This window comes from Ursus americanus, chromosome 7, assembly GCF_024610735.1.
Source record: "Ursus americanus isolate L20-20 chromosome 7, mUrsAme1.1.p, whole genome shotgun sequence".
NCBI lineage: Eukaryota > Metazoa > Chordata > Mammalia > Carnivora > Ursidae > Ursus > Ursus americanus.
In genome coordinates this window covers 34,896,093-34,914,873 of record NC_142133.1, presented here as the reverse complement: position 1 = coordinate 34,914,873, position 18,781 = coordinate 34,896,093, and the positions used below count along the sequence as shown (strand labels likewise).

At 46.0% G+C, this 18,781-nt stretch overlaps 1 protein-coding gene across 1 annotated transcript in view; it reads right to left on the bottom strand.

Moving 5' to 3' along the window:
* Positions 1-18,781, bottom strand: part of ANTXR1 (ANTXR cell adhesion molecule 1) — a 213,269-nt gene that overhangs the window by 104,587 nt on the left and 89,901 nt on the right. The window contains exons 11-12 of the mRNA XM_045788146.2: positions 6,854-6,923; positions 5,437-5,515 (exon numbers count right to left, since the gene is read on the bottom strand). Coding sequence (XP_045644102.1) covers positions 5,437-5,515; positions 6,854-6,923 — 149 coding nt within the window. The remainder of the gene's footprint in view (positions 1-5,436; positions 5,516-6,853; positions 6,924-18,781) is intronic.

The following is an 18,781-nucleotide window of genomic DNA, read 5'->3' as shown; positions in this document are numbered from 1 at the left end:
TGGTAATAATGCATAAACTTTAGTAAATACTTGTTTTAATTCATTCTTTGAAATAGTTTAAGTATCCCCCAAATGTTCCTGTTTCCTTGATTCATTTCCTAAGAAATTCCTTTTTTCAAAAATAGTGAAGAAACTGCTGTCTAATCCTATTTGACTTTCTACCAGACCGAATTTACTGGGGTTTCCCCTCATTATCCTAAAGAACATCTTCAGAGTTTTCCCCAGCCTCTTCCTAGAATACAAGCTTATCATGGACTCAAAAGGAATCCTAACTCGTAATCAGGGAAACATTGCCTGTTCATATTCTGTAGGGCGCGAGCAGCAAATCTTTTAATGAGACAGGTCGTTGGACTTCTACTTGGCAAGGAAAACGAATGTCAATAAACTGGTAAGCAGATGTGGTTCTTTGACAGCCCACCAGGTACCCCGTGTCCCTTGCATACTTTGCCTTTAATCTTTGCAACAACCATGCAAGACAGGCTCAGAGACGGGCTCGGGGGAATGCGGCCAAGATCAGCCTACAAAGTGGAGGGGCTAAGAGCTGAAATTAGGGCTTTGACCTCATGTCCTGTACTCTCAGTTCCTCCATCGTGCTACAGTTATACAGCCGTTGTTCTGGTTTTGATGCCTCAGGGCTGAGTTTGTTGCATTTTAATTTTCATTCAAAAAGAATTTCTTTGAACAGTGACTTGACATGGGTCCTCTCAAATTTGCTCAGCCTTGCTGCCACTTGTAGCCAGGCTGTTTTTCATATAAAGTAGGAGGGGGAAAGACAGGGTTCTCCACTGATTCAGTGTTGAGTTTAGAACCTTATGTCAAACTTTAGGTCTCTTTCTTTTTTTTCAAAGATGGCGATTCTCTAATACACTGGAAACCAATATCAGTCAAATCCTGATCATAGTTCATAGGGAAGGGCGTCTGCTGCGCCTTGCTACATATGGGGTGATTGAGGGCATAGAGTGTACATCCTCGGAGAGTAGTTCCCAACTTGAGAAGTGGCCCCAAATTAAGAAGGTACCAGAAACTGAAACAAAATGAGAGGAAAAGAAAAAAAGAGTTATGGTTCCCGGGACGGACCATGAACAAACTGTGCTCTCAGGCATATCTAGTCCTTACCCAGGTTGGTTTCTCTTTAGTGGACAGCCTCTTCCCGCCTCTTCACCTGAAATTGTCATTTTTCAAATCCCCACTTGGGTTGTCTCCTCCACGAAGCTCTCGTGTCTCTTCCTGGATTCACTCCTTCCCCATTCTGAAATCCTAGAGCAGTTACACCTGGCTCCCGCCACCTGGTTCTTTATTTACATAGTCCTTTATATGTTTGTTGAGTTCCTTTCTCCAAGTGGATTTTAAGCTCCTTCTGGGTAACAACTTTGTAAAATGTAAATGGAACACTGATGACACAGTAGGAGTTCAAGAAATACTTGTTGAGCGATTCTCTGATTTTTATACATTTTGGTTGGGAAATTATAAAATTTGAAGGCATTTATCTAAAAGAAGACCATCTTTCGTGAAAAATTCTTTAAGGTGCTAATATCTGCTTGCTTTGCTTTCAAAAAGACAAACTTCTTTTAAGTATTTCTCCTAAGGCAGCACCATAGTAGTGATTTCCCCCCCTGTGGCTAGAGGCTGGCGAAGAAAAGGGAGGCCTGTTGAGACTGTAGAGATGGGACATATTTACATATGCTGGGGAAAGAGGACTTTGGATGTTTGGCCATTTTCTAGAATCCTGGAGCTCCACAAAGTTTACCATTTGTATAGGAATCTTTTAGCTCTTGGATGGAAAAAACTCTTTCCTGTAAAACTTCATGGAATTTCTGCTCCTGGCAGGGACAACAGCTATTCATCATGGATCTTGAAAACTATGACATGGTTGTCCAAATGGGCACCAAATAAAGCGAGGAAAGGAAAGTCTCAACTACATATTTTAAAATTATTTTTGGTTCCAGGTGATGGACGGGGCAGGCTGTGACTGGCATCGACAAGACTAACCCTTTACTCAGACCCAGGGGATCACTTCTGATCTAAAAACCTTGTCCTCCAAACCAGCTGCCGAAGAAACAAAAGCAAGTCCAAGACCTTACTTCATAATCTGGATGGCCACACATTCCACCTGCATCTCTATTTTGTCCAGGGACGGCCTCAGTCTTTTAAATTGGAGCTTCTGTGGAGGGTCCTGCTGGGGATTGGGATTTTATGTTTGACTATAGACCCATTTTTTTCTCTAGTTGATTTTGACTATCTCATCTGCCTCCTTCCAATCACCTGCGCTTGGCTGAGTGACGGACATGGACCCCTAGGGATCCATCTTATCTCAGAAGACTCCTTTTATTATAACAGACCTCTGAAGCAGGAACCAACTCTCTGGAAAGGATTTCCAGTTAGTCCAATAATTTTGAGTAAGTTTCTACTATGATAGCAGCTAATGTTTATTAAGCACTTACTCCCTATCAGGCCTTCTACCAAGCACTTACCTCTATCATTCCATTTAATATTCACAGTGCAGTGGAGAGGGATAAAGTATTATTATTCTAATTTTACAGATTAGGAAATTGATACACCAAGGGGCTAAATACGTTGGTCAAGGCCACACAACCAGTGTGACCTCCTGATTTTCCCTCTCCACCCACATGTGCTCCTTCAGTCTTCCCCCTGTCCATTGAGGGCAACTCCATTCTTTCAGTACTTAGGCCGAAGCCTGTGTGACCACGCTGGATGCTTCTCCTCTCAACCCCTACATCCAATGCTTCGGGAAATCCATCAGATTTGCCTTCATGGCATATCCAACTCTGATGACTTCTCTCATCTCCATTGCTCCCTGCTGAGTCAAGCCATCATCATCTTTTGCCTGAAATATTGCCATAACCCTCCTAACCAGTCACAGTCCTTCCATCCCTGGCTTCCCACGGGCTGTTCCAGCAGCCAGAGTGATCTCTCAAATCTAAGTCAGCTCACGTTGCTCCGCTGTGCCAAAGCCAAAGTTCTCACAAGACCCTCCGCTCTCCATCCCCATGACCTCACCATCCCCCGCTCGCCTCTGGCTCTCCTCCAGCAACAGACCACCAGCCTTCCTGCTCTTCCTGGAACACACTGAGTGTCTCTGGTTTTGAGGTCTAAGTCCTGGGGCCCTCTGGTTGCTATGCTCTTCTCCCAGTAGCCTCACAGCCAACTTTAAAAGTCTCTACTTAAATGTCACCTTGTATCTGTTTATATTACACTCACTCAAGTCATCTTACTCGGCTCTATTTTTTTCGTAGCATATATTATCTTTTGACATAGTATGTAATTCATTTGTTATGTTTCTTGTTTCTTGTCTGCTTTCTCTCTCTCTCCCCCTCCCCACGAGACAGAGAGCTTTGTCTGTAATGTTCCCTAATGTATCCCCGGGACCCAGGACAGTGCCTGGCACATTATACGTGATCAATGGCTATTTGCTGAATAAATGAATGAATGGTCATGGATCTCAGATCTTAGGGTGTTCATAATTTTGTTGTAGACATACGGCATTCTCAAGTGAAAAGGGCAATAAAGCAGAAGATGTAAAGGGCCGTTTATCAAGGGTCAAGTGAGCAGAAAACTTAGCGATGGGCACTCAGGTAAGGGAGATATGAGATGTGAATGGAGGCCGGAGTGAGTTGGAAAGATAGAGAGGGAACTTTGCTCTAAGCTCTTTTCATTCTGCAGTACAACAGTAAGGACACACTTTCTTCTTGGCTTATGGACCCAGGACTTACCCATAGTCCTAGTCCTGTAGCTACCATACCACAAGTTTGGTGGTGAGATGTTTCCCTTCCTCCTCCCCATGCCCTTGTGGCCTCAAGGGCATGGCTGTTTCTCTGTGGTACGGTCAGACATAATGAGAAATACAGGCCCAAACTGCTGGATCGCTCAAAAGCAGGGAGGAATCTGGAATGGAGTTGTTAGGTTTGGGGTATTTTAATCATTTCCTGCAGGTTGGCAAGTTCCAGAAGGGTCAATTTCTAAAAGAATCAGGCAGGGTCCACTTAAAGAAATTTCACTGTTTCTCCAAAAGGTTTTCGTATTTGGTCTCCAGATTTGATGTTCCCCTGAGGGGTGCCTGAGACACGGGCTTTCTCAGTGGTGACACTTCTCTGTGACAACCGTACTTTCTTAACTTTGGTCAAGTAAAACTTTTCCCTTGTCTATACTCATTGCACTGGCTTACCCTGCTTTCAAGAAAACCGGTTTGTTCCTAACACAGAATGGAAACGTGGGGGGAGGGGTGGTCGTGCAAGGGGGCAAGTTGAGAGGGAAAACTGTCCGCCACGAGGCTGGACCTCCTGCTCATTTATGAGATGACTCATTTTGACCTTGGCTGACTTCAGGGTATGCCTGCTATCTCTTGTCCACCTGTGACAGTGCTAGGGATACAAGCTCCCGTTACCGAGGGGCTCTAACAACATGTCCTCCAAAGCCCAGGCAGGACATGACCATGGTATCCATCCAAGCGGACCATTAGGCCAAACACATTAGCCTTTAGAATGACCCAATGGAAAAAACGCATTTGGTTACAACACCTGACTATTCAGACAAAGGTTAATTTGGAACTGCTCACGTTAGGGGCTGAGGGCTGTAGAACAGCCACTAAGCCCTGGCAGCCCTCTGAGGAGCTGAGCTCTGAGATCCTGCCAGCAGGAGGGAGCAACTACACTGGCCGAAGGCCTGCCGCCATAGCCGCACCTGAGAACCTCCCTAGGAGGCCCTGGAGCCACCAAAGCTAGGGCCCATTCCTGGCTTTGCTTCAGTTGATCTGGCACGAGGCCTGGGCATCGTAATTTTTCAAAAAGTCAACCAGGTGATTTTATGTGTAACCAGAAATAAAAACCACCTGCTATTAAGGACCCAGAGAGGGGTGTCTGAGGAGCTGGTGGGATACAATCTCACGGTCCCTTATGACATGGCTCCCCCCAACCCTACCCTGCTTCACCAATTTTCCCTTTTCTCCTGGATTATTTCCACAGTCATATAAACAAGCCTCAATTTCTCCCTTTCTAAATATGACTCTCCTTATATTCCACATCAGCCTTTAGTTACTGCCCCATTGCCCTGCTTGCCTTCAGGAAAAATCCCTAAGATGTGCTTTCTGTGTGTGCCGTCCAATTTCTTTCTGCACATTTCTTCCTAGGCCCAGTCCCTCCGGATATCCGCCCTCACTACCGCACAGACCCTGGCCCTGTCTTACCATCTGGACACGCCGGTACATTCAGGTGTCCCCCTCAGTCACAGAAGTGGGGAACCTGGAGAAACCCAACACCGGCCTTCCTGATACCCTCTGGGGTCCAGCACGCCCCTGATCCAGCCTACAGCCGGCGCTGCGGGGCTGGGATCAAAGCTCTGTGAACAGAATGCAGAACCAGAAACTTCCAGGGAATTGAGAATGATAATAGAGCCTTCAGGAAAGGGAAGGCGATGACTTACACAGCGTGTGGTGGTGATGATGACAGAACTGGAGATGAAAGAGAGGCCATCGTTCATGCTGACCTGAAGCGCAGCTTTCCTGCAATGACAAGGGAGCCAGAGACACTCAGCTCGGTGCGCAAGGAACAGTGGGCCGCGAGCCGATGCTTAGGTCCCCCGAGGCTCTGCTCCTAACTGCCCCGGGGACTGTGGTCTCTTCCCTGGGGGCCTGAGTGCTCTCTTTTGTAAAATGTGGAGGATGGCCTCTAGGGCTCCTCCGCATGCTCTAACATTCTAGAGAGAGGTCGGGATACCCTTGGCTGGTGTATCAAGGCATTGCGTTTAGCCCTTCGTACGTGGCAGCGAATTGCATTGAACGGGCAAAGCCTGCTACCATTTAATTTACCGGTCACGTTGTCATAGGAAGAAGTATTCGCAAAACGTGGCTCGAGTCTGTGGGCATAAAGTTGTCAGGCTCTAAGCCTAATGTTCTGTTGTCGTTACCGGGGCTCTCAGTGACTGATTCTGATGAGGGGTTTGCTGCCGTCCCGGCAAAGTCACGGAGGTACAGCAGTGGACGACTGACCTACCCTCCTTCCATCTCTGTGAGACGCACGGAAACCTGAGCTTATGTGTTGCTTGTCTTTGGTGGTGTAGACACAGGGTTAGTTTGTGGAATCAGTGGACTTAAAGGCCAGTGTTAGGCAACCAGACTTGGAGGCTTTACAATGAGAACAAATGATTGAAAGCAGAAGTTGGATGAACATGTTGAGTATTTTTTCCTCCAAGCCACCATGCTCTCTTCAGCCTGTCACAGCCATGCTGACAGAGAAGTGAGTTCGTGTTATCTGACGAACACCCAACAGATACCCGGTGCCCTGCAGGGGCGCAGAGGAAGGAGCACTGAGCTTGGCCTCAGAAGGTCTGAATCTGGGGTCTTGAACCCACTCTTCTTAACCCCTGTGAACCTCCTTTCTGTGTTTCTTTATCTCTAAGCAGGAGATAATCATCCAGCCGGGCAATTATGATGACAGGGCGAGATACTGTGTGTGGGAGGGCTCTGGAAGTGCGAGCTCGGGAAATGTAGCTGTGATTAAGTGAGACATACCTTTGTTGGAAACTAGACCCTTCCACTACTGCAGTGTGACCTTAGGCAAGCTACTTAAGTTCTCTCAGCCATAGATTCCACATCTGTAAAAGTGGGATGACGTGAGCATCTGGTTCTTTGGCAGCTTGGGAGGATAAAATAAGGTACCCTTTGTAAGACATCTGTCCTGGTGCCTTGCTCACCGGAAGCACTGGTACCATCATCATTACCTGGAGAGGTCTAGACAAGGCTGCATGACAACAACGAAGAGAGACTCTTTCTTGTCCCCTTGTCCCCTCTACCTCCTCTCTCCTCCCTGGCTGTGAGGTTCAGCTGCTGGTGGAAACTTACATGCCAACTTCTTTTAAGATAGGTGCTGGACACAGCAGGTAAGTATCTTCCACAGTGAAGGGCTTCTCATCTGTAAAAAGGAAGTGACTGGATTAAGAAGAGTGAAACAACTCTATAATTTCATGTTCAGTGACTACTAGAGACCATCCACCAAATCCTGGGAGACATGAGAAAAGCAGTAACTCTGAAATAGACACTGGGCTTGAGCCATAAAATCCACTCGAGTGAATGAACTTAAAGGTTCTCCTGCTAGAATTCCAGTCCCTGACCTCATACATCCAATTGAGTCAATCGGTGAACAGAGGCTGAACTCTTTCCATTGACCAGGCATAACTGAGGGGAAACCAGAAGTTATCAGACTGGTCCCCAGGGAGCTTCAGGTCTGAGTCCAGTTCGAGAGAAAAGCCACATTCACGGAGAAAGTTTGTTGATGCAGGATTATTTATAATGGCCAAGACATGGAGCGAGCAACCTAAGTGTCCATTTGTGGATGAGTGGATAAAGAAAATGTGGCATATCTATGTGTGCGTGTGTGTGTGTGTGTGTGTATACACACAAGTTAATAAGTCTTGCCATTTGTGACAACATGGATGGACCTGGAGGACACTATGCTAAGTGAAATAAGTCAGACAGAGAAAGATAAGTATTGTATGATCTCACTTACATGTGGAATCTAAAAAAGAAAAAAAACTGAACTCATAGATACAGAGAACAGATTGGTGGTTGCCAGGGGACGGGAGTGGGGGATGGGTGAAATGGGTGAAGGTGGTCAAAAGGCACCAACTCCCAGTTATCAAATAAGTCATGAGGGTGTCATGTACAGTGTGGTGACCGTAGCTAATAATACTGCATTGCATACTTGAAAGTTGCTAAGAGAGTAAGTCTTAAAAGTTCTCATCACAAGAAAAGAATGGGTAATTACGTATGGTAATGGATGTTAACTAGATTTATTGTAGTGATCATTTTATCTTCTATACAAATATTGAATCACTATGTCGTACATCTGAAACTAATATAATGCTCTTTGTCGACTATATCTCAATTTTTTTAAAAAGAAAAAGCTTGCTGACATACAAGAAGTAGCTAAGCCAAAATATCCCTTGGCTTCAGGAGACAGAGAGCTCCCTTTAGGCGGGCGATGTGGCGAGGTGACAGGGAACACGAAACTTGAGACGTGCTTTGGCAGAGAGATTGGGAAGAAGCATTCCCGGCGGGAGGAATGGCAGAGCAAACAGAAGATATAGTCCAGGGTAGGAGGTAAGTAGGATCCGAAAAGATCAGTATAGGAAGAAGTTTGGTCTAAGTTCTTTGTGTGAGAACTTAGGAATTTGGACACAGGTCTATTAGCTAGGAAAAGAACTTTGGAGGTTTTTGAAAAAAAAAAAAACTTGAAGGATAATTTTGGAAGTTTCAGCAGATGTAGCCATGAATGATGGTGTGAGAATGGGGGACTCTGGAGGTGGGAAGTTCTTGCTCTTATTCAATGGGTGACCAGGGAAAGCTTAGAAAGTTTCCATTTTGAGCTCCTTAAAAACTCAATGTGTCCCAGGTTTGAGAAGTTACTAACTGTAGTCGGTATACAGTGTTCCTTCGTGAAGCAACATTTAAGGGTGCGTGCTCTGTACGAAGCATTGCAGTCGGCACTGCGGGTGATATGAAGGTGAACATGAGTCCCCTGAATCAAGCTGTGAACACAAATGCCAGCCCCAGAAGACAGGAAGAGGTACGTGTGTAATTGAGGGATGGCATTGTGCTATCGGCACTTGTTATGAAACTGATCTCTAATGGCAGTGGACTGTGGCTGACACTAAACATTTGGCTGAGTGGGGACTCGGAAGTCTGGTGCCCTCTGTGCCTGGACTGAAGGAGCAGAGCTACCTGGGGTGGGGCTTAGAGGACATGTCTGAGTGCTAAGCACCGTGTCTCCATGGAAGGAGGAGGAAGAGGATGATGGACCATTACAGTCTTCTCTGATGGCTGGGGAGATCTTCGAGTGGTGAAAAGTTAGGGAGGTTATTCCAAGTCATTCATTCGTTCATCATTCATTCACTCAAGAAATATTTATTAGAGGCCTTCTATGAGCTAGAGACATAGGCTTTGAGAACAGAAACATGGTCTCTGCTTTCATGGATTTTATAGGAGCTGCAGGGGAGACAGTTATTAAGCACAAGCACTTTCATTTTTATTAAAAATACATCCTTTTGAATGTCTTCCATGTGTCAGGCATTGTGCTAGGCCTTGCAATGAACAAAACACATGAAAGCACCTCGCTCAAGGAGCTGACGTGCTGGACATGACACAAGTTACTATTTAACTACAATTGTGGTGAGCACAAAGAAAGAAAGAGAAGGAAGGTCAGGAAATGCTTCCCTGAGGAAAGGTGATATAAGCTGAGACTTGTGGTCAGGTGAAGAGGACACAGAGTGGGACAGGTGGCCCTGCAAAGATCCTGGGGCAGGAAGGAGCCCAGAGCCTTTGAGAGCTAAAGGAAGGCCAACGAGGCTGGTGAATTTGAGTGAGACAGTGGCTGGAAATGAGGCTAGCAAAGGCAGCAGGACCAGATGCCCGAGGCCTTGTAGGCCATGGTGGGGCTTGGAGATTTGTCCTGAAAGCAACAGGAAGTATTGGAGGTCCCTCCTCATATGCAGAATTCACATTTGCAGATCATGGAACATTGCTGGAATGGTGGAGGTGTGTTGAATGAAACTAGGAAGCTTATATGATGACACTGGCGGATCATAGAACACCTGACCTGAGCATTTTCATTTTCGAGGTACTTCCCTGCCTATGGTGACGCTCATGCCAGTGACACTCACCCAGGGCACGCTGTGGGGTGGTGCTCTCTGTGTGCCTTACATAAAACACATCATCAAATTGAACCTGCTAGCAAGGCTACCAGGGAAGGCTATTGTTCCTTCATTTTAAAGGTGAGGAACAGATGCAGAGAGGTGAAGAAACTTGCCCAACGTCACATAGGGGAGCTTGGTTCCACACCCAGGCAGTCTGGCTGCGGCTCTTGGTAAGAGCCATGCTTTACCTCCTTCCACAGCGACCCTGTGGAATGAAGCAAGGCAAGGACACCGGGCTCATTTTCCAGATGCAAAATGGAGGCTCAGAGAGGTGACAGGGACCCACGGTTGCACAGCAAGTCAGAGGCAAAGCCCAGGACTAGACCTGAATTCCCCATCATTCCCCCCTTGCCAAGAGCCTCTCCGTTCCAGGAAAGGCTTGTGTTTGAGAATAAACCGAACTTAGGATGGGCGTGGCTGACTAGAAACTATATTTTCTCTCGGCCCTGGCTTGTCCCGCTGCACATGCGCTAGCAATACCTGGGAGTGCAGATGTCTGCCCACGGAGCCAGCCCACGGAGCCACGAGGCAGCCACAGACTGGCCACAGGAGGCCTCGTGACTCTGGGCTGCATGCTGTGGGAAGTGCTGGTCACGTAGAGGTGGGCATCCAAGTCAGAGAGGGTGCACTGCAGGGACACAAGGGAGACTCCAGGGCCCGGCGTGCCCACGTGGCTGTTAGCGCCCACGCACTTTCCAGGGCTTTCTCTGCAAAGCTCCTCCCCTGCCCTCCAGCCCAACTGGAAAGGAGTGAGGGGACAAGACTGGCCTAGGTCACTTAGAATTTCTCTTGCCCCTCCCTCCATTTTCCTATCCTGCCTGACAGACCGAATATTTCTGTAGCAAGCAGAGGAAGACTAACTGGGAGGACTGAGGACGCTTTGCGGAGGCTGCAGCACAGGACTGACCCTGCCTTCCATCAGTTTATCGGCCTCTGGGGCCGTGGGCCCGCTCTGGGGAGCTGGCATTTTCTGCTCCGAGAGGGACTGTTTGGTTTGGAGACTGTTTTCACTTTACCACAAAAATGAGTGACTTTTTTTTTTCCTCTCTCTCTCTCTCTCTCTAAACAAAGGAGGGCCATTTGGTTTCCATAACTCAGATCATCTGACTCCTTCCTGGAACGTCCTCTTGGGAAGCAGGGCACAAAGCCTTCCTCCTTGGCTGAGCCACGTTTGGCTCCGGGGCCATGCCAACCTTGCTGCCGCTTCTGCCAACGCCAGCGGTGTTGGGATGTTTGTGGGCCCGTAATCCACTCCGGGGATGACTGAGTCCCAGGTCCTCTGTCACTGGGCAGCCATTTCACTGCTTGTTAGCCCTGAGTGGGCAGCGGGGCGGAGACCAGGAGCGAGGAGACCGGCACTTGGCGTGTTGGCAACAGGGGGAGAAGATTAGGGAGGGGCAAGAGTTTGAAACCAGAAGTTAAGGGAATTTTTAGATGATCTGTAAATATAAATTGCCTTGCCTTTTACCAAAGCTATTTCAGAATTCGGTGCATACACTCGACACAGGTTAGTCTAAAACATTTGTCTACAAGAGTCTGATAATCGAACAGAAGCTTGATTTAAACCAGATTTGGGGGCCAATGAGTGTCATGACACCAAACTGCCAAACACCCTAGGCTTGCGAACTGGGCACTCCTGAGGATGGGGTGCACAGAGCGGGGCCGAGTACCCACACATACGTCTGTATTCTCACATACGTCTGTATCCATATACACAGCTCAGTCTATTTGTTCATGCTGATTTTGTCTAACGCTATATACCCAGGGTCTCATTTGACATCACTATTATTTATGATTTACAATTTGGGAAACTGTGGCTCAGGGGGGTCCATTAATTGAATTAGTGTGGCCCCACTAGTAAACGCACAGCTGAAATTCAAACCCAGGTTTTGTTGCAATGACTTGCCCAAGGTCAACACAGCTAGCTTTTTTTTTTTTTAAGATTTTATTTATTTATTTGACAGAGATAGAGACAGACAGCGAGAGAGGGAACACAAGCAGGGGGAGTGGGAGAGGAAGAAGCAGGCTCATAGCGGAGGAGCCTGATGTGGGGCTAGATCCCATAACGCCAGGATCACGCCCTGAGCCGAAGGCAGACACTTAACGACTGAGCCACCCAGGCGCCCCAACACAGCTAGCTTTTTTTTTTACAGATGTAATTTAAACTATTACGTTGACTTAAACTAGGTAGCCATTTCACATTGTCATACTCTCACAGCTGATTTTGTGATACAGCCTGACGTCCACCAGGAGCCGAGTCTTTTTATACCCGGCCACTTTGGAGGCAAGCAGTTGAGATGCTCTGTGGGCAGGGTTGGAGAACAATGTCTCCTATGCGAGCGGACCAGGATTGAAAAGCTCTGTGGTAAGGTCTCTCTTTGAGAGACAGCGATCTACTGTAACGAACCCACGTTCCAAAACCATACACTCAAATATGTACATTCCCAGGTTTTGACCTTGGATCAATGTAATTCTTTTCAGACTATTGAAGAAATTCCCAGAATTCGTCCCTGCAGTTGGTGACTTCTAATGGATTTGGGATAAAACCAGGATTAAAATTCATGAGCTAATTCAAACACCAATCACAGTGAATCCTTTTATAGGGCTGATTAAATAATTCAAATATTTTTCAAGCCTTGGCAATCTTTTCTTGATGTAAATATTTATTTCTGGTCAAAAGGACAAGCGAAACCTTTAGTCTTATCTGGGGGAGCTTGTTGGAACCCTCCAAAAGCTGATGTAAGCTCCAAAGTAGAGTTTACATTCCTACTGTGACAAAATAGTGAGGGTTAGGGACTAAATGAGCTCACCCTGCTCTTTCTCCCAATCTCTGCTGGGTCTAGGGAGCATTTTCAGGGCATCCCTGAGCCAAGCCTAACTGTTCAGCACCAAATTATCAGCTGGTTTGGGAACGTGTCTGAATGAAGGGAGAACAGAGAGGCTAGAGTTAGGCTGGATGTCTATCTTCTCACTGACTTCAAAAGTAACCAGCTTTTTAAAAGGTTAGGCTTTTAAAATACTGTGCAAAAACCTGAAATAAAATGATATTCGGCAGGACGCCAGGTTAGTGAAATTCAAAGCATCTGGGTTGAGCTTTCTGGAGCCCCAGCCAGAAAGGAGGTAGCTGATTGCCCTCCTGGGGCTCCTGCAATGATAATTCATACACATGGGGATCCTACTGCAAAGCTAAATGGAGCCCATTGCTTAGAGTGCAAGGAAATGAATATTCATTGGGCATGTACAATGCGTCAGGCCCTGGGTGGGGAGGTTTTCATAAACGGGTGAGATCACAAGCCTATGGATTTTCTTGACAGAAGACGTTAAATTCTAGGGGACAAAGTCAAGAATCTGTAAGTGGAGAGAATGGCTTCTACTTGGAAAGGCTGAATAGTGGTTCTGAGGTCAGAGCAACGAGAAGCAAGAGTCAAAACAGAATGGGAAGAGACGGTAGCGAAGCCAGGTGGGTGGGGCCGCGTTGGGGATAATCCTCAGAACTCAGCGCAGCCACCGTGCTGTCCTCTCACGGCCGGCTGAAGCCAGAGGGGTGCCTTTAATGTTGCAGAGCCCGGCTGAGCATCATCCTTCTCCTTAGGCAGGACCCACATCCACCCACCCCTTCCCTGGCCTGGAATTGTTGCAAGGTCACCTTGGAAGCCCTCACTGGCTCGTTAACTATGAGATCAGGCAAGGAACCTGGCCAACAAGTTCTAGGTAAGTTCCCTGGGCCTCTACATAACTGTTTTACCAGTTCCTGTGGGTTCCAGGTATCCAGGATAAGTCTTTTGGTTTCCCTTCCTGTTCTCTGGGGGCAGATTGGACCAAGATGGAGAAACAATGAGCTCATTAAGAGCCTGGGCCGGAGTCCCATCACAGCTCTGTCACCCACTGGCTATGTCACCTTATCTGCAACCCAGAGATCTCGCCTATCAGATGCGAATCATACTCATTTCATAAGTTGATGTAAATTTTAATGAGATGATAGGATTAAGCGCTCAGCACTTCATAAGCACTTGACTTGTCAACTATTATTACTAAAGCGGGGTACTGCTAGGCTCATTGTCTCTGAGGCACCTGAAAAACACAAGATGTGAACATGTATGCAAACTTACCTACCAGGTTCTTGTCAGGGCTAGATGGTACAGGCATGACAAGAAGAGAGTCAGGTGTCCAAATAGGACCTGTGGACAAGTGTATGGTGCCGTGGTTCTCCGATGCAGTGATTTTGTCCCTCACAGGACAAGTGGCAATGTCTGAGACAGTTCTGGTTGTCATACTGAGAGAGAAGTACTACTGACATTTAGTGAGTAGAGACCAGAGGTGGTGCTAAATGCCTTACACAGCACAGGGCATCCTTCTCCCCCTCAACAAAGAATTATCTGGCCCCAAATGTCGATAGTATCGAGGTAAGAAATCCTGGTATAATGTCTATCATGGCTTTATATATATTTTTTGCCCATTGTAGAGGGTCCTTTAGATATTACTGGGTGGTCCACAGCCCCCAGGTATTGGTAGAATGTTCAGAAACGTTCAGAGGTGTTATTAAGTGATGGTTAGAGGAAGGAGGAACAGCTTGAGGTTCACTGCAAGACCCCTGGTTGGAGTAAGGAAGAGTGCCTCTATGCAGGCTTTCATGCGTTCAGATTTTCCTGGTGGGGGGTGGCATAGCACCTGAGCCACTCTGCTTGGTGGAGCTTTATAACTAAATGGGGCATTCCGGAAGTGGGACTTAGATTGCTGCCAAGGTTCTGAGCTGATGGGGGCGGGAAGGCTGTAGAGTCAGAACACCTTCCCTATTAATGGCCACATAAGGCGCAGGCTGAGTGCTGTCTTAGAAGAAAATGAAGTGGGCTATCCTGGCCACTGTGCACACGAGGATCAAGATGCCGTCAGCGCCCCAGGAGAGGAAGGAAAAAACAAGGGACCACGAGTGCATTCCCAGAGGAGTGCAGGGATGGGATCCAGCAGCCTTGCTGGTCTTGGATTGTCTTTTGTGGGCTTATACATTCCCCAGTCCCACACACGGTGTGACCTCTGTGGTTCTAGGCTCTCCGGCTTCTGGAATGGGTCCTCAGCACAATTAGTTTGATTTCTCAGGATGAAATGATTTTCTGCTCATATTTTCTGTTATTTTTATTAGTTATAAAAGCAATACACATTTAGCAATATAAGATTCAGAAAAGTGAATGTGAGAAATAAGTGACAAGTCTGAGATAGAGAAGTATATAAAAAGAAGAAATGAAAATCCTTGGTAATCCTAACTTCCAGTGATAAACACTGTTAATGCTTTGGGGAACATTATTTCAGAATTTTTTCTATGCATATTATTTGTTATATAGTTGGAATCATACTGCACATAATGTCTTGGTAGTCGGCATTCATCTTTATCTGAAGGTAATAGGGGTGGTTTTCTTCCTTTTTGCAGGAAAACTAAATGAAGGTAATGGGGCCCAGGACTCTTGCAAAATATTTTCTCCTCTCAATAAATCTACACCAAAAAAATTCTTGACTAGTTGACATTTATAAAACTTACAAATTATCTTCTAAGCAAAGCATCAGCCTTTAAAAATTGAGGTCAGAGTAAGTGGCGCACTCAAGACAGCTGTAATCTACTAAGAATAAATATATTTTTTAAAGCTTTGTTTTTACTTGGTTGAAGACAATTGCGGATTCATGCGCAAGCTATGTGTCTCCTGACACACAAACTCTTGCAGCTGTGCACAATTAGGTTTGGGAGGGTTTTTACCTTTGGAACTGGGATGGAGGGGCAAGCCTACCAAAATGGCTAGAGCCTTCCACACAATCAGGATGGTCAATGCTGACTGTTTTTAAAGAACACAGACCTCTATAGAAACTCAGAGAAGAGGGGGGAAGGAGACGCCCGGCACACACTTGAGTAACTGTGGATGCCACGGAACTCTGTAGTATGCAGGCTGGGGGGCAGAGCTGAATTGCACGGAGAAGAGATCCGCAGATAGCATTCTTTGCTTCCTTTCCCTCAGCAGCATCCAACTCTTCCTCTAAATGGGTGTTGAGCAAATATTTAAGGGACGTCAGTTTGAGAGGGGGCATAGATTGCGAGCCTGCCTGGGGTTCTCACAAGTCTGGCCCAGCTCCCTTCTCTTCCACCAACCCTTTGAGTGACAAAGGAGCAGAGTTATATGAGGACAAGCAGGGTTTGTGGCTGTCTAGCCATTGGGTGCAGAAGTAGAGGGGTCCAACTTTCCCCATCAGGACAGGCAGGGCTGGGGCAATGACAGTCTCAGGAAGGTCACAAGCAAGGCTCTCCTCCAACCATGCCTCAAAGAAGCACAGTGCATGCTAAGTTCATGTGTCGCTTCTAATTTTCACTTGGAGGCAACTGCATGCATGGTAGAGCAGGGACAAAGGTCAAGGGCAAGGCCATCAGGCACTGCCGTAGCTAACTTTGGGCTGTGTCAACTCACCCCTGCAAGAAGGTCTTTTGCCCCAGAATGAAGATCTTTACCACCTAGTTACCCTGGGGTGGCAATTCCCCCTTTACTTCCATCCCACCCCAGATTACTGGGGCTTTTGTCTGACCAAGCAACAATCCAGTAAATTTCCACTTACTATATTTTTGTCTGGGCCTTAACGATGGGAACACGCACTAACACAGTCTTGGCAGGAGCCACTTCAGAAATGCCTGGCAAAATCAGAGCTCTTTCGGAAAGCAGGGCAAAGGGGAAACACTGCCAGAGAACGTGAAACTCCCGACGTTCAAGGGAAAGGGGCCGTCAGGGAATCACAAGAGATGCTTCACTTGTGAACACACAGTCAACTCCATACACTGACACACTAAAGCCTGGGCTCTTCCTTCCCCGGTCCAGGGCTTTTTTTCCCCTTGAACTTGAGTTCAAGTCTTGACTCCTACCAATGTGCTCTGTAACTTCAGGCAAGTAGCCAAACCTCTCTGAGCTGAGGTTTCCTGCCTACAAAATGCAGGGGAGTCATGCGAACCAGCAGCACCCAATGAGGTTTACATCAGGGTTATGAGGGCATTTGGGATCCGGAGACCCAAGAATATGTGGGGATCCTTGTTTTGGAAGTAGTCAAAAGCCTGTGGATCACCCAAGGTCCAAATTGCTTCTGTCTCCGGAAACTTGCTGTTCCCTACTTACCCTGACTAACTTGTCCCTCACTGGGGTGCTGTGAGGACGGAAGGGGAGAGCACGGGGAGGGCCCAGCAATCAGTAGCTGCTATTAGTTAGATGAAGTTCTCAGGAGGGTCTGCTCTGCAGCCTGACTCGGCACCGCAAGACGAGACGCTCCTTTATGTCTCTTCATTCTGAGTTGCCCAAAGTGACCTTCCACCATCTTCTTATGACATCAACCCCCCAGGGATGCATCCAAACTGCACTAAGTACCTTTGACCAAAAGACGCAATACTCTAACCAGTGAGAAAGGCAACAATAGGCTTTTGTTTGGGAAGTTTGTCTTCTTCCCTCTGCCTTCCCTCCCCATCTGCCGTCATAGGTGCCCTTCAGTGATCTCCGTAGGGTGCCTGCTGCAGCCCCAGGGCTCACATGTTTTCAAGATGAAGTATAGTTTCTGGATAATCGGACAGATTTTTAAAAACAAACACACTGGAACTTCTGCATTTGAGTGAGTGTTGTCTTTCGTCCCCTTGGGAAGCTGAGCCCCTCTTTGGAACTCTTAGAACTGCCTTCATGACTCATGTTCAGCTTGAAAAAATATCTTCAAAGGGGGCGAAGTTTTATCCTTTGAGAGTGAACAAAAAGTAAACCAGAGCCATGCCTAGTGAATAAGACTGGAGATCAAGCTGGGAAATAACGTTTTGTATCAAAAAATAAGTGTGCCTATAAAACCAGGAAACTGATTTCTCACACGGCCTGTAAGTTGAATTTTAGTGAGTTTGTTAAAAATCAGTTTCTTTGTTTTATAGTCATACCTCCTACCTTGCCACGCAGCCCCAGGAGAGTCTAGCATGTTTTTCATTATTGCATTGATAAAAAGCCCATTTTTAATTTACTGTTCATTAAGATGAATCATTTCTCAGCTCATACCCCAGTGTCTCCTTTTCAGCATTCTAATCTCTCTGCAAATGGATTTCCAATTGAAAGTGGATCTTTTCTTGGCACAATATGTTGAATACTGGAGTAGGAAAAAGTGCAGCCAGAATAAATAAAGTTTGTGTGAAGATTTCCAAGATATCCTCTTGGCCAGGAGTGAGTTTAGCCTGGTGATTGGAGAACTAAGCAAATGCTAAACTTAAGATGTACGCTAGGGGTAAATAATTAACAAGGATTTTAAAATTAAATTTTAAACAACTGTTGTTATTTTTTTTTCTTGTTACATAAGAGACATATGATTGTAGAAAACTTGGTAGAAAAAAATTTAATAGTGGTCTCATTCAGAGGTAACTACTGTTAACATTTTGCTGTTTTCTCTCTCTGCATAAAAGTCCGTGTATAAAACAGAAATAGCATGGAGGTACCGTGTGTAACTTTTGTCACTATATTATTAACATTTTCCCACATCAGCAATTGTTCTTCTTTCCTACAACATTAATTACATAGGGGTAAAGTATCATTTATGTAACAGATTATCTGTTGTTCAACATTTATATTGTTTCCATTTAGATGTTTTGGTTTCCTCCCTTCCTCCTTTCCTCCCTTCCTTCCTTTCTTCTTCTCCTCCTCCTCCCTCTCTCTCCCTCTTTCTCCCTTTTTCCTTCTGTTATCATAAGCAATATCAGGATAAACATCTTGTAGCCAAGTCCTTGCAAAAATTCCCAATCATTTCCTTTTGATGAAGTCGAAATGGAAATTCTGGGTCAAAATGTATAAAAGCAGTTGCTCATTTTAAGAATTGGTGTCCCACCAATGATGAATGAAAACACCTGTTCCCCTATATTTTTCCCAATACCAGGCATTGTATTGTTAATCTTTGCCAGGTTGATAGATTATTTCAATTTGCGTGTCTTTGGTTACAGTAAGCATTTTCCTTATGTTTGCTGACCACTATTGTTCTTGTAAATTTCCTTTTCATAGCTTTCATCCATTGATGTGTTCACTTTTTTCTTTTTTTTTTTCTTTTTTTC